At 53.6% G+C, this 20,110-nt stretch overlaps 2 protein-coding genes across 2 annotated transcripts in view; one reads left to right on the top strand and one right to left on the bottom strand.

Moving 5' to 3' along the window:
* Window positions 1–3,246, top strand: part of ATG2B (autophagy related 2B) — a 73,094-nt gene extending 69,848 nt beyond the window's left edge. The window contains exons 41-42 of the mRNA XM_070412634.1: window positions 581–730; window positions 1,948–3,246. Coding sequence (XP_070268735.1) covers window positions 581–730; window positions 1,948–2,178 — 381 coding nt within the window. The 3' untranslated portion in view covers window positions 2,179–3,246. The remainder of the gene's footprint in view (window positions 1–580; window positions 731–1,947) is intronic.
* Window positions 3,247–12,109: 8,863 nt separating this feature from the next.
* BDKRB1 (bradykinin receptor B1) lies at window positions 12,110–19,590 on the bottom strand. The gene is made up of 2 exons (XM_070403033.1): window positions 19,513–19,590; window positions 12,110–13,659 (listed from the first exon to the last, which is right to left on the bottom strand). Exon 2 carries the CDS (start codon window positions 13,647–13,649, stop codon window positions 12,582–12,584), a length of 1,068 nt encoding a protein of 355 aa, XP_070259134.1. The 5' UTR covers window positions 13,650–13,659; window positions 19,513–19,590; the 3' UTR covers window positions 12,110–12,581.
* Window positions 19,591–20,110: the final 520 nt, after the last annotated feature.

Here is a 20,110-nt window from a genome sequence, read left to right as displayed (position 1 = left end):
TCTCACCTCCGCCGCAGCCAGACATCCCCTGAGGGCTCCCAGACTGCAAGAGGGACAGGCCAAGCTGAGGAACACCCTCCCTCCCCACTCCCCCCGCCCCGTCCCCCCCAATTCCTCTAGTTAATAGAATAAAGCAGCAGAATCCAGTGTCAAATTTGTTTGCCTCTTTCAGGTAAATTATAACCATTATATTACTCAAGGGTTATTTCACCACATTTATATGAAAAGATCATAGCTAAATGTAAAGAAAGCATTGCATATCAAACAGTAGTTGTATTAGGTTTGTTTTATGAAGTGTTAAGCTCCCACAACCCTGTGCATTGTCAACTAACCTGGTGTCGTGGAGAATGTCCTCAGAGGATAGAGGAGGAACTGAGAAAATGAGCTCAATCAGATGGTGCCAGTTTTGAATGTACACCTTAATGTTCTTATTATGAAAGTAACACGTTCTTGTAAAGAATTCACACTGTGCGGGCACGTGAGTCCCTCTGCTCCTCCCCCTCAGTCCCTGTGGGAAGTGTACCTGGGGCAAACCCAGACTCTTTTCTGACTCATTTCTTACTTTGTGTGAAATGGCCAGGCAGCGGCAGAGACTGCTTACGACATGGTGTCCCCTGGTCCCCTTTCTATCGAGCCCAAGAAGAGCAGAAGGTTTCCTCACCATCGCTTAGCCCACCAGCCAGTCGACCTGAGGGAAGGTGTAGCCAAGGCCTACAGTGTCGTGAAGGAGGTAGGTGGTCCTCGGACGGGACAGGCAGCACTACTCCTATGCTTCCTGGCTGTCAACACAGAGCATTCTGTGGTTGTCGTTCATCCCAAAGGGGCCCCGGGAGTGGGCTTGGAGCTGCTCCCAGCAGCGGGTGAAAATGTGTACGACGGGTAAGGACAGGGCGTGTGGACTGGTGGACTCCAGGAGAGCAGTGATCCAGTGGAGAGATGGACTCTTTCCCTGAAGACGCGAGTGAACTAGACAGACACCAGACACTCACCAACTGGGTCCAATGCATGATGATACTTTGCTGCATTTGCCTCAGATCTGTTTAAGAAATACAAGCTCTTAGATGGCTCGCTCCCCCTGATGCCATTTCCCTGCCATCACTGTCCTGAAGGTGGTACAGCCTTTTCTGTGCATGTCTTCATAGTTCTGCTATACAAATATGTACTCATAAGCAAGACATGCTATTGTTTGTATTTTAAAAGTTAACCTGAATGGTATGTGCATCTGTAACATGTCTTTCAGGATCTATCCATGTTGATGTATATACATGTAATGTGAACTGTTTATAGTGTTTCACTGTTTAATTATTTTCCTATTGGTAGACACTTTCCATTCTTACCTAAAACACCGCTCTAAGAGTGTTCATATAAGTCCCTTTGTTCACATGTGCAGGTTGTGAAGGTGGATTTGGTGATTTGTAACCATTTGAACCTTGACATTTGCTAACCATTGCCACTGCACAGTAAGCCCTGGTTCTGTGGCTGTCAGGGCCGTTCCCTGTGTTAATCCTTTTTGACATTCTTTTTAATATGACACAAAGTTTGAGGTCATTTTTCTTACGATTCTCCTACCAGGATTTCATTAAAAATATTTATCCCACAAATACTGGTGTATAACTTTTAAAATACAAACAATAGGTAGCCTCTCAGCGGCGGAGTAGCCTCTGTGGTCCCAAACAGTGAAATGTTTAGTGGGTAAACCAAGGAAACACCACTGATTGCCCTAAAAAAGAAAGGCAGTCAGGAGAATAAAGAGAGATAATTGCCCGTCAGACCCGTCCCTGCAGACAGTGGGGTTGGGCCATTATCAGTGAACATGTTATCCTGGATTACCTCAAAAGCATAGTTTTTTTTGTCTACTTACAAACATAACATTGAATAATTGTATTGAAGTGTGTATTATAGGATGGCTTAGTAATTTACTTCCTTCTCCGCCGTCTCCCCTCTCAGGGCATCACGGACACGGCTCACACCATTTATGAGACTGCAGCTCGAGAGCACGAGAGCCGGGGGGTCACCGGGGCGGTGGGCGAAGTCCTGCGCCAGATCCCTCCAGCCGTGGTGAAGCCGCTGATCGTTGCCACAGAGGCAACATCGAACGTGCTAGGAGGCATGAGAAACCAAATTAGACCAGATGTTCGGCAAGACGAGTCCCAGAAGTGGCGCCACGGGGAAGACTGACACTAGACACAGTTTTTCCACAACGATGAGGGCGGGACTAAGGAGCAGAGTGTCCCCTGGGCCATTGGAGAGGGAACTCATTTCATTTTATTGTGCTCATCTCAGGAACAAAAGCATTTCTTAGTTAAATAATTTAATATCACAAAAACATGCAACCAAAACTTCTGTCATTTCAGGTCTAGTTTGGTACTTGCCTGTAGACATGTATGGTGGCTGGGGTCACAGGTCTCTAAAGCAATTGCTGCCAAGTGAGTGGAATGCTTGCTCTTGTCACCCCGACTCTGCTTCTCCCGGTTCCCGGCGCACTGTCCTGGGAAAGCTCTCGCAGTAGAGAGCTCAGAGTACTCGCGCCCCGAGAGAGCACAGCTTAGGGCGCGCTGAGGTTTAGAAAGAATCCCAGCTTCCAAACCCTCAGCGAGAGAGAGAGAGAGAGAGAGAGAGAGAGAGAGAGAGAGAGAGAGAGCGCGAGCGCGCGAGCGCGCGAGCCACAGGCAAAGCAAGTGAACAGGATTGTCCATATGCTTATGAGGCATAAATCACCCAGCCTGTGGGTTGTGTGTTCACGCCCTGAGAACACATTGTTCCCAAGTACTCAGAAAGTCCCCCGTGGGAGCCGAGCACGGGGATGTCCAGACGTGACCTGTTGTGTTGCACTTTATCCCGTGTGTGTATGTGTGTGTTTAGATGAATACGAGTCATGTGCTGTCTTCTTTATGTAATTTACAAAGTCACAAAATACAAAAAGTCAGTCTGAAAGTTTTTGGCAAAAGAAGGTAATTCTAGTATAATAATCTCCACTTATTTGAAGTGTAAATGAAAATGTGCATTCTGTGATGAGCTGGGGCCCGCATAAGTGTTCATACGTTCAGTTTTAGCAGGTATAGTGCAAGCTTGTTGGGAGTGTATGGAAAGGGAGGTTGGAAGTGGCTTTTATGCTTTTCATATTAACCAAACGTCCTCTAAGTGTGCCCTGCTCAGTGACTTGGAAGTACCGTTTTTACTTGGTGAACAGTGTACATTTTGATAACCTGTCAGGAATGAATAAAGTATTTTTATTTAAAGGTGAAATGGTCTGCTCCCATGGATGTTTTGGTTTTCTTCGGGCACATTCACAGATGCAGTCCTGTGACTTATCCCAGGACACCGGCAGCCTTTCTCGGCATCACTTTTGGTTGCTATGGAGTCAGTCATGGCCGGGAGTGGAGGACCTTGTTGAGCACCGTCTCCTCGATTAACCACAGGAAGAGTGGCGGCTTCCCCTCCTCCGTGCAGACTTGAGGAGAGCTCACTTCCTGAAGGGGGCCCTGTCCTCCAGGGAAATTTAGGTTTCAGAACCACATTTCAGTTGGGGTTTGGAAAATGACATCAAATCAGTTTTATTCTCTACATTTTCTAAACAAGGAAGCAATATAAACCCCAAATTGGAACATTTAAAATGTATAGAAATTGTCTAAGCAGCATTGACTCTGATTTTGTTTCCTTGTCGCTGGAGAAACGTCAAGGGCATGCTCAGGACCCACCCACTCGGACCTCACGGAGCCGCCTGCTGCTCCGTCCCCACTCGGTGCAGTCCGTGCCCCCCACTCCGTGCAGTCCGTGCCCCCACTCGGTGCAGTCCGTGTCCCCACTCGGTGCAGTCCGTGCCCCCACTCCGTGCAGTCCGTGCCCCCACTCGGTGCAGTCCGTGCCCCCACTCGGTGCAGTTCGTGCCCCCAGTCCGTGCCCCCACTCGGTGCAGTCCGTGCCCCCCACTCCGTGCAGTCCGTGCCCCTACTCGGTGCAGTCCGTGCCCCCACTCCGTGCAGTCCGTGCCCCCACTCGGTGCAGTCCGTGTCCCCACTCGGTGCAGTCCGTGCCCCCACTCCGTGCAGTCCGTGCCCCCACTCGGTGCAGTCCGTGCCCCCACTCCGTGCAGTCCGTGCCCCCACTCGGTGCAGTCCGTGCCCCCACTCCGTGCAGTCCGTGCCCCCACTCGGTGCAGTCCGTGCCCCCACTCCGTGCAGTCCGTGCCCCCACTCGGTGCAGTCCGTGTCCCCACTCGGTGCAGTCCGTGCCCCCACTCCGTGCAGTCCGTGCCCCTACTCGGTGCAGTCCGTGCCCCCACTCCGTGTAGTCCGTGCCCCCACTCGGTGCAGTCCGTGTCCCCACTCGGTGCAGTCCGTGCCCCCACTCCGTGCAGTCCGTGCCCCCACTCGGTGCAGTCCATGCCCCCGGGTCCTGAGCAAGCACAGCCCAGCCGGGGCTGCCTTCAGTGCGAGGGCCGCCTGCTCCTGGGGCACATGGCAACCACCCTGCTTGTTGCCCCACTGTGCTCCGTTTTCCCTCACCGCCGATCACACTACGTATGTTACCCATGGCAGTTAATCAAACAAAAATGCTTGCTCAAACCGGAAAGTATGAAATCTTTCACTTTTAAATGTATCTCCCATAGCAACACTGATTCTCTAAGTGCAATGAGATGTTCAGGGAGGAATAATCTCCGCACCATGCGCTGCAGGTGCCCGTCTGACAAGCCAGGTTTATAAGCCCATCGGGCCCCCTTCACAGTGTGACCTTGTCTTGCCCCGTCCTGCCCCTGTGCCGGCTGGTGGTGGTGGTGGTGGAAGCTCACCCAGTCCTGCCCCTGTGCCGGCTGGTGGTGGTGGTGGTGGAAGCTCACCCAGTCCTGCCCCTGTGCCGGCTGGTGGTGGTGGTGGTGGAAGCTCACCCAGTCCTGCCCCTGTGCCGGCTGGTGGTGGTGGTGGTGGAAGCTCACCCAGTCCTGCCCCTGTGCCGGCTGGTGGTGGTGGTGGTGGAAGCTCACCCAGTCCTGCCCCTGTGCCGGCTGGTGGTGGTGGTGGTAGATGCTCGTCCCGTCCTGCCCCTGCGCCTCTGGTGGCGGAATCTGGGCACAGAAGCCTCCTGTTGCAGGAAGAGCCCGTGTCTCGGGCCCATTTCACAAGATGCTCTGCACTGGAGCTGCTGTGAGTCCGTTCTTGAGCACTGCCGTGTTATTAGTACCCTTAATGTTTTTCTTTCCTAAAAGTGTCCCGTCAGATTTTACGTTGCAGGGACACAGTAGAAAGGGAGTTGGGCAGGACCCTGAGGTTGCCCGGTCTGTGACTGACCCAGCGGGGACCTCGGCCAGGACATCTCAACCTCCGTGTCCCTCTGTGAACGAAGGGGTTTCTTACAACAAAGCCCGACGTTGCTCTGTTTCCCGATCTTCCGAATCAAGGCCATTACGGAGGTGAATACTGACGCTGTGCAGGTGTTCCTGTGGCATGTAACTTGTTGGTGTGAGTGTGTAAAATAGTATGAAATGAAGAATACTCTTGGAAGAAACTTAAAATATTTACTCTTTGGAGTTTGCTTTAACACCATTGTCCTCCGCCAAGAACGGCCCCCAAGTCCACAGTGCTTTCGGGAGGCACGAGGTCGGCCTGTGTCAGATCCTGCTATTGGGCATGGTGTTCCTACAGCCCCGGGCCTGCTGATGGCAGGTGTATCCATCCACCTGCTACCAGCTGCCGAGATGTGTCGGTGAGTGATGTTAACATGTGCCACTCTGACCCCCTTTTGGATATGAATCGCCGCGTTAGTGATCGTATCCCTACGATGTAGCCTTGCGGCAAACACATCTTGTGGGTGTGATCATAGGGACCCAGCTAACCGCTTGGCACACCTGATCTTGAGCAGCTGCCGACCTTGGCTGCACCTCTGTTTTTCAGTGACTTGCTTGTTGGATAGGCTGCTACCAGGGGAGGTACCAGACAAATGGTATGTGACACCCATTTAAAATGTGGGTGGCGCCCTGACCGGTTTGGCTCAGTGGATAGAGCGTCAGCCTGTGGACTGAAGGGTCCCAGGTTCGATCCCAGTCAAGGGCACATGCCCTGGTTTCGGGCTCGATCCCCAGTGGGGGGCATGCACGAGGCAGCCGATCAATGATTCTCTTCCTTGATGTTTCTATCTTTCTCTCCCTCTCCCTTCCTCTCTGAAATCAATAAAAATATATTTTAAAAAATAAATAAATAAAATGTGGGTGGCGCTTGCCATTTCTGTTCTCGTAGAAGTTGTACCAATGTACTCACCGGCAAGGGATCGTTGCCTTGTCACACGCTCTCTTCCCCTTCGGAACAGATCTGTTATAACCCATTTCAAGGCTTGTTTGGAAACTGGTGCAGAAGCATTTCTGGGGACAAGCAATTCTGCTTCAGTGCCAGCAGGGGGTGCCGCTCTCTTCCCGAGCAGAACTTTGGTTTAACATCTGCCCCACGCCCCCGCGACAGAGCCCAGGCTGCACAGGATCCTGTGCAGAGCACCGTGGGAAGCCTTTGGAGAAATCCTAACTGTCCCAGCCTTTTCACAAGACTGATCTGTGGCAGCTTCCTCTTAGCCAAGGACACTGCTTCAATTCAAAATAAAAATGCCATTTTATTTCACGATTAATGTCTTCCTGTAATTACTGGTCCGGGTGGTAACATGCCAGTGAAAGTTGCCCTGGTAGGGTTCTCACAGCAGGCTGATAAGGGAATAGCTGGGACATGAGACAGTAGAAACGTGCTTTATATCCAGATAAAGACCTTTTGTTGTGTTTTCTCGGGGGAGTGGGGGGTGGTAATTAACAGTGAGTCTGACACAGAACCCCTTGAGGCTGCTCTGCCTGGCGCAGCTCTCTGCTGGCAGACAGGCGGCCCCAGCCCTAACCCTGCCACCGAGGGCCAGGCCAGGGTGAGGCGAGTGAGGCCCTGGCCTGGGCCCCATCAAAGGAGGGTGGACACAGGGGCACGTCATCAAGAGAAACAATAACAATGCAATGTTTTTTTAAAAAGTAAAGTTGATGTAAAATCACCCAAGCTGAATAAAACATCAACATTTAAAATACATCTTTATTGATTTCAGAGAGGAAAGGAGAGGGAGAGAGAGAAACATCAGTGATGAGAGAGAATCATGGATCGGCTGCCTCCTTCACGCCCCACACTGGGGATTGGGCCTGCAACCCGAGCATGTGCCCTGACAGGGAATTGAACCATTGACCTCCTGGTTCATAGGTTGACGCTCAACCACTGAGCCATGCCAGCCGGGCAAACATCATTTTTTTTTAATTGTTTTATTGCTTAAAGTATTACAAAGAGTATTACATATGTTTCCTTTTTTTCCCCCGCCCTTAACAATCCCCCGGCCTCCCCTACCCCCCAGTGTCTTATGTCCATTGGTTATGCTTATATGCATGCATACAAGTCCTTTGGTTGATCTCTTACCACCCCCCGCCCGCCCCTCAACCCTCCCTGGCTTTCCCGCTGTAGTTTGACAGTCTGTTCGAGGCAGCTCTGCCTCTGTATCTATCTATTTTTGTTCATAAGTTTATAATGGTCTTTATTATCCATGAGTGAGTGAGATCATGTGGTGTTTTTCCTTCATTGCCTGGCTTATTTCACTTAGCATAATGCTCTCCAGTTCCATCCATGCCATTGCAAATGGTAAGAGTTCCTTCTTTTTTATAGCAGCATAGTATTCCATCGTGTAGATGTACCACAGTTTTCTAATCCATTCATCTACTGATGGGCACTTAGGCTGTTTCCAGATCTTAGCTATGGTGAATTGTGCTGCTATGAACATAGGGGTGCATATATCCTTTCTGATGGGTGTTTCTGGTTTCTTGGGATATATTCCTAGAAGTGGGATCACAGGGTCAAATGGGAGTTCCATTTCCAGTTTTTTGAGGAAACTCCATACTGTCTTCCATAGTGGCTGCACCAGTATGCATTCCCACCAGCAGTGCATGAGTGTTCCCTTTTCTCCACATCCTCTCCAGCACTTGTCGTTTGTGGATTTGTTGATGATAGCCATTCTGACAGGTGTGAGATGGTACCTCATTGTTGTTTTGATTTGCATCTCTCGGATGATTAGTGACTTTGAGCAAGTTTTCATATGTCTCTTGGCTTTCTAAATGTCCTCTTTTGAAAGGTGTCTATTTAGGTCCTTTGCCCATTTTTTGATTGGATTGTTTATCTTCTTCTTGTTAAGTTGTATGAGTTCCCTATAAATTTTGGAGATTAGGCCCTTATCAGATGTGATGTTGGCAAATTTGTTTTCCCACGCAGTGGGCTTTCTTGTTGTTCAAACATCAATATTTTAAATAAAGATGGGATCCACCCTGTAGCTCCTCGCTCATCTCAGTTGCCGCCCTCCTGGTCTGGTCCTGTTGGTTCTTTTTTTACTTACAATGTTGTGTGTTCACTAGAGGCTCAGTGCATAAAATTCGTGCACTGGTAGGGTCCCTAGCTGCTGTGGGCTGCCGGCTGGGTACTCCCTCTCTTCCCCCTGCCGGCCCCGCTCCCTGGTAGGACTCCTGGACCAACTGGTTGAGGGGACAATTTACATACTATGCTCTTATTATTTGTTCATGATGTGTGCATCTCATTCTTCCTTTCCTTGGCTCACCCTTTTCCCACCTTATTTCCCCCCCCACACACATCCCCCATCACAAGGTTGGCTACAGGGGAAGGAAGGGGGAATGACCATGGGAGAAGCCACAGGCGTTGGCTGGAGGTATCACTGTTACACACCAGGGAACGGCGCCAAAGTCAACAGTGGCCAGTTGCTCAAACGGATGTCCCCAGAGAGTGCTGTCATGATGTCAGCACACAGTGCCTGCGGGCACAACGGTGCCTGCGAGTGGCTTTCTGTTTGGCTAATCAATCATTCCAGCTGCAGTTTGTGCCCTCCTCCCGCTGCCATCGCCAGTGTCCTGCCTCCGCGCCTCCTTCAGCACCTGTTCCCCCGCCCCAGGGCTTCCCCGAACCTTTCAGTTCAACCCTTCCAGGGCCAAAGGCCCACTGCCTCCGAGGGGTCCCCCAGGCCACCAGCCCTCCGGGAGGCCGTACCAGCCACAGTGTGTCCTCGGCCGGGGGTGAGCCGACCTTCCCAGGGGCATTTGGTAACGTCGGGGCATTTTGGTCATTATCCCCGGAGGAGAACGGCTGCTCCTGGCGTCCAGTGGTGGAGACCCGGGCCGCTGTACATCCGGCAATGCCCGGGACCAACCCCACAGCAAAGAACTGCCTGGCCCCGATGTCCACAGAACCAAGAAGCCGCCATTCCCAGCTCGTTAAGACACGACTCAGGGCTTTGGGAAAACTCTCCCAGGAATCAGGTTGGCATTTCACCATCAGGCTTTGCGTTTGCTGTTTGCAATTCGAGTGCCTTGGAGTGAGGGATGAGGACCCTGGAGTGAGGGATGAGGGCCCTGGAGTGAGGGATGAGCACCTTGGAGTGAGGGATGAGGACCTTGGAGTGAGGGATGAGGGCCCTGGAGTGAGGGATGAGCACCTTGGAGTGAGGGATGAGGACCCTGGAGTGAGGGATGAGGGCCCTGGAGTGAGGGATGAGGACCTTGGAGTGAGGGATGAGGACCCTGGAGTGAGGGATGAGGACCCTGGAGTGAGGGATGAGGGCCCTGGAGTGAGGGATGAGGACCCTGGAGTGAGGGATGAGGGCCCTGGAGTGAGGGATGAGGACCCTGGAGTGAGGGATGAGGGCCCTGGAGTGAGGGATGAGGACCCTGGAGTGAGGGATGAGGGCCAGGGCTCTGCGGACACTGTTTCCCACCTGAGTTCTGACCTGAGGCCGACAGGAGTCCGCCTGACCCCCGAGGCCCGTAGGGACTGTTCACCTCTGCGCCTTGGCCTTATCCTTCCAGCCTTTGATTTCACCGGCTGAGAATTGGGTCCAGCCAGGCCCAGCGCGGCCACCTCCTCTGCTCCCCCTTTCTTCTCGAACCCCGCCCTGGCGGACTCTGTCACCCACGATTACTCAGCACAGCCCTTGCTGAGAAGTCATCTCTTCTTATCTCCCCGCTGCTTGCAGTGAGTTCAAGGGCGCGGGTGCTGAAGAGGCGCCTGGGACCCTGGATGCAGCCCCGCAGCTTTGCTGGGACACCTCCAAGGACAGAGAGCCCACCGTCCCCCAGCTCCCTCCCGGGACAACACTCCGGGGTTCTCTCAGGGACATCTCTGCATCTCAGAAAGCTCTTCCTCACACTAAGCCGGGATGTGTTTCTCAGGATTTTCCCTCTTGGATGACATTCCGAGCCTCTTCCAGCTCAGAGGAGAAGACCTGCTCCTCATCAAGCCAGTGACTCATCTCCGGTGAACACGAGACTGTCCATTGCAACATCCAGGAGTCTCCCCACTGGGACAGGGGAGCGGGGGCCGGGGCTTGGTGCTGCTCACGCCCGTGACGGATGGGGGGCGGATGTGGGGAGCGGCGGGCAGCTGTGGGCTCACATGACCGGCTGGGATCTGGGAAGGGATTGGAGAAGGAGCTTCACATCTCAGAGAGGAAATGGGAGCCCACGTGGGTGCTGGAGCCGGGCTGCTGGGAGACGCTGCTCACTGCTCCCTCCCCTGCCACCTCACAGACCCCATGAGCGGGCCCCAGGAACACTGCCTCCTTTCCATGTCTCGAATGAATCTGGGTCTTTGCGGCTCTCCTGTGAGGACGGGCCCTTCCCATCAGCAGTAGAGGCTGCTCATCCCCTCACCCCCCTCCCTGGAGACTGACCTTGGCCCCTGGCCCGCGGCTCTCTCCTCACCAGGTCTTAACAGCCCCCTGCCGGCCTGCGGGGCACCAGTGGACACCCATCCCCCACCTTTCCACTCCTTACCTGTCATGTCTCCAATGACGTTCTCCTTCCCTCCACCCCACCCACCCAATGCCACGGCCACACTTGGTCCCTGTCGCCTGCTGGGATGGCTCCACCTTGGAGGGTTCCGTGCAGATATTCTTCCTCTGTGGCCACACCCTCCTATTTTTCTCGCTCCATCACCTAGGTCTTAGGTGCTCCCACTACCCCTGCTTTCCAAAAATGTTAGCGTCGCTCTGCTTCCCTCACCTCCTAATGTCCATTTCCTTCCCTAGTCCAGCCATTCCTCATAGGTTCATCGATACCCCAACAGCCATGAGCTATGGTCTTCCATCTGCCAAAACCTCTTCTGAGTCAGCCAAGGGATGGACAGAATACTCCTCATGTACCCTGTACAACACTAAGCTACATGGGTATCACCTCCCTCATTTTAGATGCTCTACTCCTATTAATATAACCCAAGAGCCATCCGTGCAAACTAAATTCATGGCTTCTAGCTTCAGCTGGGTCCTCAAAGCCCCTGGGACAACCTGCTTCCCTCTCTGCCCTTGGCCATTGTAGGGCCTCCCAACATCTCCACTCTCCTCCAACCTGCAATCCCTCTACCACTGCCTCATACTACACCTCCCTTCATCCTTCTCCCTCCTGACTATGAACTCGCCTGCCTCTGGCTCTGGCTTGTTTCTTCTACCTGGACCACTCCTTTCGGCGTGTATGTCCCTTCCTCTGGGAAACCTCTCCAACGCCCCTCCCAGGCACCTGGCTGGACACCTTCTCTGTGCTCTCAGCGCACCTTCTCTTGCCCTGATGGGGACACTCTCCACGAGCCCCTTGAAGGCAGACTTTCAGGTTCACCACCGGGTCTCGTAGCAAGAAGAACGCCGATGCATGGAGCTCAATAAACACTCTTTCAGACGTAGCCCACGCTTTTCTACCGTGTGTCTCGGTTATGCCTCCACCGGCCCTTCTTCCCTCTCCACGTACCCAGACCTGCCCTCTGTGCATCTCGGCTCACAGTTCCCTCATCACAACATCCTTCTGACAACCCTCAGGAGAAACCCTCCCCTGCCCTCTGGGGACTCGGTGCGGATCTGCGTGTGCGCCCGTGCACTCTCCTTCTCTTTATTACACCGTAACTATGTACATCGGTGGAAGCGCCTGACAACAGGCTGTCTAGCTATAGCATCTCTGCATTCCTAGTGGTCTCCCTAGAAGACGGTGGGAATGCAGTAAGAGATCCTTATTGGAAACTTGTGTTCGTTTCCTGTTGCTGCTGGAACAAATGATCACAAACTTCTTGGCTTAAAACAACACACGTTTATTATGTCATGTGTCTGGAGGCCAGACATCCAACATCAGTCGCACGGGGCCATAGAAGGGAGGTCTGCAGGGCTGCCTCCTTCCCGAGGCTCCAGGGAGAATCCGTTCCCTTGCCTGCTCTTGCCTCTAGAGGGCGCCGTCAGCCCTTGGCTTGCGGCCTCTTCCATGTGTTGCCCCAACCTCTGGCTTCTGTTGTGACATAGCCTTCTGTGACTCTCCCACTTCCCTTTAAAAGGACCTTCGTGGTTACCGGGGGCCACCCCAATAACCCAGGGCCACCGCCCCATCTCAAGACCCTTCGTTGAGTTGCATCTGCAAAGTCCCTGTTACCATAAAAGCATTCACAGGGCCCAGTGACTGCAGCCCTGGTTCCGTGGGGCCACCGTCAGCCTAGGGCAACAGGGGCTATTGTGTCCATTGTGTCCGGCAGCCACGCCTCTCGGCTCCGGCCGCCTTAATTCCGCCAGAAGAGTTGGAGGATTTCTTTCCTCTGGGACGAGGAAATGGCCGTCAGACTCCCCGGGGTGCACTTTTTATAGAGCTCCCAGGCCTTGGTCCGGAAAAGCTGACCCACAAAGACGTAGATGACCGGGTTCAGGCAGCTGTTGATGAACGCGAAGAAGTTGGCCCACTGCAGGCCCAGGTCAGTGACGTTCTCCCAGAAGCAGCCTCGGATGGCCCGCACCTGGACCAGAAACTCCAGGAAGGCGAAGAAGTGGTAGGGGGCCCAGCAGACCAGGAAGGCGGCCACCAGCGTGAGGATCAGCGCCGTGGGCTTGCCCTCCCCGGGGCCCCCGCTGCGCGCGCCCCTGTCCATGACCGCCGCCCACCCGCGCAGGGAGGCCAGGATGTGGTAGTTGAAGAAGACGATGGCGGCCAGCGGCAGGAGGAAGCCCACCACGTTCAGCTCCACCATCCTCGCGAAGTGCCAGGCCTCGTGGGGCAGCAGAAGCACACAGGCCGACACGTTCAGGTCCGGGACGACCTTGACGGAGCGGAGCAGGAAGGTGGGGACACTCAGGAGGCCCCCCACGGCCCAGATGAGCAGGCAGGTGACCTGGGCCAGCCTTCGCCGCCGCCGCCTCCGGCTGGTCATGGGGTGCACCAGCACGCAGTAGCGGTCCCGGCTGATGGCCACCACCAGGAAGATGCTGATGAACAAATTGGCCTTGATCACGCCGTTGACCACGCGGCAGAGGGCGGCCCCGAATGGCCAGTGGAATTGGTTCCAGATGTTCTCGGCCCAGAAGGGCAGGCCCAAGACAAACACCAGGTCCGAGGCGGCCAGGTTGGCCAGGTAGATTTCGGCCGCGGTGAGACGCCGCCGGGGCAGGAGGAAGACGGACAGCACGAAGAGGTTGCCCAGCAGCCCGCAGCAGCAGACGGCGACGATGAAGGTCGGCAGCACCCTGTGCAGCAGGTCCCAGGCCTCCTGAGCATCGTCCTCGCAGGATGTGGCATTGAGAGGCAGGAGCTGGCTCTGGTTGGTGGGCTGGAGCGCCAGGAGGGCCCGGGATGCCATCCACAGTGACCTGCAATGAACGGCACGGAGCTGACGCGGGAGCCTCCACTACAGCTCCCGGCTGCATCCAGCTGGCCAAGGTTTTGGAAAATAACGTTTCACTGCCACATGGCCGCACCCATGCGTTCACTTATTGTGTGACAACAGAGACTGCGAGGCCCGCGGCGCTGAACACTGATCAGCTGTTCCCTTAAGAGGAAAAGTCTGGCCAACTCCTGGTAGGAAGGAAAGGACCAGGGCTTTGAAACCCAAGTCCAAATCCTGGCACAAGCCCTGGGTGTGGGCCACTTAGACCCACTGACTTTTCTTTTTCTTTTTGAAAACCAGAGCTCATTGTATCCTGCTTAGCACGGTTGCCTGGCACGGAGGAGGCACTCGACAGAAGGTGGCAATTAGTCTCATTAGCAACCATGTTGTTGTTATTTGCCATCAAACAAATACTTAATGAGCTTCTACTTTGTGCCAACACTTTGCCGGGTTCTGGGGATTCAAGGAACAGGACAGAGCGGCCCCCGGCCCGAAGGTGCTCACGGTATACATTTCGATTTGGATATCGGCTGTGAGAGGAGGAGGCGTTGGGTCTGAGCACCTGGAGATATAAAGTTCATCAACTGAAATGGAGCGGCCAGCGTGCGGATGGGAGGCTTTTTTGGGGGGAGAAGCGGGGAGCAATTAGGAGTTCCCTGCTGGGCATGTTAGGGCTGGGATGAGTGTTGGACATCTAGTGAGGATGCCCAGGGGGCGACTGGATACACAAGACAGGTAGGTGTTCAGAGACCAGGCCTGAGGTAACAGGACACAATAGGGAGTTGTAATCTCATAGGTGGTATTTAAAGCCACAGGACTGGATGGCTTAACACAAATTTAAGGACTGGCCCGGCCGGTGTGGCTCAGTGGTTGAGCGTTGACCTATGAACCAGGAGGTCACGGTTCAATTCCCCAGTCAGGGCCCATGCCCGGTTTGTGGTCTCGAGCCCCAGTGTGGGGCATGCAGGAGGCAGCCAATGGATGTCTCTCTCTCATTGATATTTCTATCTCTGTCTCCCTCTCCCTTCCTTTCTCTCCAAAATCAATCAAAACATCTTAAAAAATAGTTGGTCAACTGCAACTGTCATCCAATGCTTTCATCCGGCTCATGGAATCAAAACAAAATTTCAGAAGCTCATTCTGGAGAAAATTTGGGGGCTGCTAGTCTAAGGCCAGTTAGCACTGTTCACACTGGAGGTAAAGGGGCCGTCTTCTGTGATGCTCGCACACACGCACGCACGTTTGGGTGGGCACAGTGTCACAGGAACACTGCTGTTCTTGCTAACACAAGAGAGCGATGAAACACATGGACCTGGAGCAGGCCGTGGCGCACACACACTAGCTGTCCCTGCATACCAAGGCGCTTCGATATGGTACCCCCTGGATGGGGGTTGGAGTGGACAACATTTACACCGTTTTAAAGCATAGCACCCGGACTGCAGACTTTCTGTGAAGTCGATGGTGGATTTGAAGAGAAACACAACATGCATTTTCTTTCCCGCTGCCCATCCTCAGTCAGTGTGAGGAGACGTGGAGGCTAAGAGCCCTACCATGTTATTAGACTGGTTGTTCCAGCTGATCTCTAAGTGGCTGCATTTCGTTCCAAATCAACTGGAAATCTCTAATCGAGGTACTCAACAAACGCAGTGCCAAAGCACCCGCTCTTAGGGCTTTTAGCAGATGGCCGTTCTTGGAAACAACGCTTTTAGGTAGAAAATAATTAAAATTGTGTTTTGCTGAAAGAGCAAGGGAGAAAGTGATCAAATTAAGTGATAAGAGCCCAAATGACACACAAGATTTAATTTTAAAATCCTGTAATCAAATTCTGTAATGAGCTTTGGAACATCTCCACTTGTAGGGCAGAATTTTTGCAATGGGATCAATTCGTATGCTACACAGAAAAGAGATGAAATTGAGAAAGTCTATGATTTGTGGCATCCAAATTCGACAAAGAATTCAAAAATGATAAATAGCTACATCGTATTTGAAGAGTTTCCTCTGATAAATCTATTTGTTGAAGAAAGGAACTCTGCACTAAGGCATACAGGCAGCTCCCAGTGACCACATCTGGGCTGAAACCTATATATGTATAAGCCCAGCGACCGTACAGCGGCACAACCAGAATGACCGGTCAACCAGTCACTATAACACGCACTGACCACCAGGGGGCAGACGCTCAACACAGGAGCTGCCCTCTGGTAGTCAGTGCACTCCCGCAGCAGGAGCAGCCACTTGGCTGACCGGGATGAGGAGCACTCCCACAGTGGGCTGATCCCTGCAGGCCCCCCACCATTAGTCTATACTAATAAAAGCCTAGGTGGACCTCGCACCCCAGTGCGACAGCCTCACATCATCACAAGATGGCCACCACAAGATGGCCACCCTCACGTTGTCACAAGATGGCCACCACAAGATGGCCATCATAAGATGGCAGGCAGAGGAGGGCAGTTGTGGATGATCAGGCCGGCAGGGGAGGGCAGTTGGGGGTGACCAGGCTGGCAGGGAGGGCAGTTGGGGGCAACCAGGCCTGCAGGGGAGGGCAGTTGAGGGCGATCAGGCCGGCAGGGGAGCAGTTAGGTGTCAATCAGGCTGGCAGGGGAGTGGTTAGGAGCCAGCAGTCCCGGATTGTGAGAGGGATGTCCGACTGCCGGTTTAGGCCCGATCCCACAGGGGTCCCACATTGGAGAGGGTGCAGGCCAGGCTGAGGGACACCCCCCCACCCGAGTGCACTAATTTCATGCACCTGGCCTCTAGCATAATTCCACATGCAAAGCCCTGGGCCTGAGCATCTCTGCTCAGAATTTGCTCAGAGCTTACCAGGCCCCTTGGCACCTGCAGAGGGAACACTTTCTTAATTAAATATATTCTGGTCCAAGGAAAGCATCCATGGAAGGCATTAATTTAAATGTGTTAACCTTGAAACTTGAAGAAGACCTCAGCAATTATATGGAACAACTGAAAATATAAAATTGTATGGAAAGAAAAGATACCCTCAGGAAAATGCCAGGGACACACCAGCATCAGTGCATGCCTCAGACATGGCTATGGACCAAGAACACAGGGACACACAGCGTCAGTGCATGCCTCAGACATGGCTATGGACCAAGAACACAGGGACACACAGTGTTGGGTGCACGCCTCAGACATGGCTATGGCCATGGCTATGGACCAAGAACAATTATTTTGCTTAGGTCACTTTTCATTGTTCAGTTAATTAACGTAAAGAAGGGGGTTTATTTTGTTTTACTATATGTGGATGCATATACTTTTAGAGGCATAATATTTTTGAAAAAAATTGTAGACTAAAACTACTTTAGAAATCTATTAATATAACTTAACCAATTTGTTGGGGTGTGTGTATATATATGTATATATACAGTTAAATACGTAATATTTTTGAAAATAGTTTTTAAGTTGAACTACTTTACAACTCCATCAATATGATACAGCCCACTTGTTGTTTTAAGATACCCAGTTTGTGGTCATCGGTGACGGCCGCCACAGGAGACAAATACACCCAGCACACCTACCCCCTCAGATGCCCGGGGCACCCAGCAGCCCCCCCGTGCTGCACACAGGGGTGCGAGCTGCTCCCGGAGACTGCCATGGGGCCCTCGTGTTCCTTCCAGGCCCTCCTCTGCCCGGGCCCGGGAAGTTCTCTCCCGGCCCATCTCCTCCCCAGGTGAGCCCCGGGGCCCTGACCTGACCTCTGACACACCTGGGGTGGATGTGCTGAGGCTCGGGGACTGTGCTGGGCTCTAGGTAACTGATCCTGACGACGTGCCTGGGAGGAAGGCTGAGCGTCCTTATGCCCATTGTACAGGCGAGCACACCGAAGTGGAATGACCTGCCCAAGTCCGCATGGCAAGATGAGCCAGGGCCTCTGTACACAGCTTTTTCCCGGCCCGCCTCAGGGTCCAGGCCCTTTTTACACCTCACACTGTGACTATAAAGAGACCGGGCCTGGAGCCAGGGAACCTGGGAACCCGCCTCTGTGAGTCTGGGCAGGTCCAGGAACTTTCCTGAGTCTCAGTTTCCTCGCCTGTAAAGTGGGAATAAGGGTGCGTGTTGCAGCCGCCGTGAGGCTTGACTGAGATCACGCACGAAGGCCCCTCGGGGCTGTGAATCGTCACAGCAGTAATGGCAGCAGCTATAGCGGGAGTAACAGTGACAGACAACGCAGCACCTGGTCCCTCCGAGCGCAGCAGTCTCTGCTCCAGGCGGGCGGGCGGCCGGGCGGCCGGTGCTGTCGCAGGAGGCTGGAAGGTTCCACGAGACCCTCTGCGGCTCCTCCTGACTGTGGAGCAGGTTGGGGGTGCCCTGGAACCCTGAGGCCCTGACGTCCGGGAGCGGGGATCCGGGAGGGCCTGGGGCTCAGGACTCTCCCTTGTCGGCAGCCTTGGCGCGTAACCGCCAGGAGTGTAAGAAGGACCCGCAGAAAGGGGGTGAGTCATGATGGAGGCCGAGAGCCCACGGATGTCTCCTTAGCTCCTCTCCTTTTCCTTCTCCAGGGATCCTTGGCCATGCGGGAGGGGATCCACCTCCGCTCTGAAGTCGGGGTGCCTGGGCAGGAAAGGATGGCTCTTGGCGGACAGCGAGGGGCCTGGCTCCTGTGTCCTCCTCAGCGACCCCAAGGTCAGTGAGAGGCAGAAGCTGCCCAGGCACCAGTGGGCCCCAGGATGAGCTGGGGTGTGGGCCTGAAGGGGCGGCCGAATGATGGCCCCCAAAGAGGCCTACATCCCAGTCCCTGGCACCTGTAAGGATGTTGTTACCTTACGTGGCAACAGGGACTTTGCAGATGGTTACGTTCAGGCCTAAGGGCCTGCTCAGCAGGGCTTATCGCTAACGGGGTTGATCTTACCAGCTGCTGCCTGCGTTTACACAAAGTTGGCCAGAGAGGAGAGAATTCCTTCCCCGGCTCTTAGCTCCAGCTCTGATATTCGTCTGGCACATAGTAGGTGTTCGGCAAACAGCAGCTATTGCTCTCATTAGTAACATTTGATCCCATTTGAAAAACGCAACGGTGAGTCTACTCAAGACGCCACGTGTACTTTCTAGAAGCAGTGGTTCTCAACCTCCTGGCCCTTTAAATACAGTTCCTCATGTGGTGACCCAACCATAAAATTATTTTCGTTGCTACTTCATAACTGTCATGTTGCTACTGTGATGAATCGTCATGTAAATATCTGACATGCAGGATGGTCTTAAGCGACCCCTCTGAAAGGGTCATTCGACCGCCAAAGGGGTCGCGACCCACAGGTTGAGAACCGCTGTTGGAACTTTGTGGATTCTGCGTATTTCTGACAGTGGCACATGGCACTCTGGGACTCTCTTCGCATGAGTGGCAGCGTCACAGTGAGGGGATGGTAAGGCACTAGGTATATTAAAGGATGGCCACCCCGCCCCAGAATGACATGCCGCTTTCAAACCACAAACAACCCAGCCAGTACGGCCCTTATGAAATCTTGTAAGTGACCCTGAGGGACCAGGACTAGCAGGCGGGAAGGGGCCAGCGTCCACGCGGGGCTCCAAGGGCCATGGGCAGGCCCCTCATCGACGACCTGGGCAGAGAGAGCGGCCAGCACCTCCCGGCGCTCTCCCTCCTCCTCCCCGTCCTCTGGCAAAGCAGCTGAAACCCCAAATAGGCCTGGAATACAAGCCTCTCACATTGACTTAGATTTACATGGTTTTGAAAATATATATACGCGCTTACAGAAAGCTGAAAATCCTGCCAATATCTAGCTGTGAAAGGACAATTTTTTTCTCTCTCTAAGAGATAGGGGTCTCCTCCTACATGTCACTCTTGGAGGGAAAAGAAAGCCGGGCGTTCACTTACTCAGGAAGGGAGCCGGAGCGCGACTTCGGCTGGGTTTTCCGACAGGACGGCGACAGCTGCCTCCGGAGGTGCTGTCTGTTCTGGGAAGCGCTGAGAAACGGGGTGGCCTGACTTATATAACCTCTGCTCCATCGATGACGTCATGGGAGGGGTTGCCGAAAAAGTAAGTGTTTCAGACGGGGGAAGCGAGCTGTGGTTTTGAAAGAAAAATTGCTTTGCACTTCGGGGCTGGCGAGAGATGATTCACCTTCCCTCTCTCTCCTCACCTCCGGCCCCTGGGCGGCCGCCACCCGGCCCACGAAGGGCGCCCTGGCCAACTGCCCTCAGCTGGCGAAGGGGATAGAGTCGGCGATATTGTAACCACTGTGCCTGGTGCCAAATTCATGGGGCAACCGCTCGGGAAGGCACACGCATGGCTAAGCACTGCATTTGCCTGGAATATTGGATGTCAACTGTGACTGAAACACAAATTAAAAACACTTTTAGCTCTAACCGGTTTGGCTCAGTGGATAGAGCGTCAGCCTGCAGACTGAAAGGTCCCAGGTTCGATTCCGGTCAAGGGCATGTACCTTGCTTGCAGGCACATCCCTAGTAGGAG

This window comes from Myotis yumanensis, unplaced genomic scaffold, assembly GCF_028538775.1.
Source record: "Myotis yumanensis isolate MYYU_CA2020_CCGP unplaced genomic scaffold, mMyoYum1.0.hap1 SCAF_1, whole genome shotgun sequence".
NCBI lineage: Eukaryota > Metazoa > Chordata > Mammalia > Chiroptera > Vespertilionidae > Myotis > Myotis yumanensis.
The sequence above is the reverse complement of the archived record's forward strand: the minus strand, read 5'-3'. Positions and strand labels throughout refer to the sequence as shown.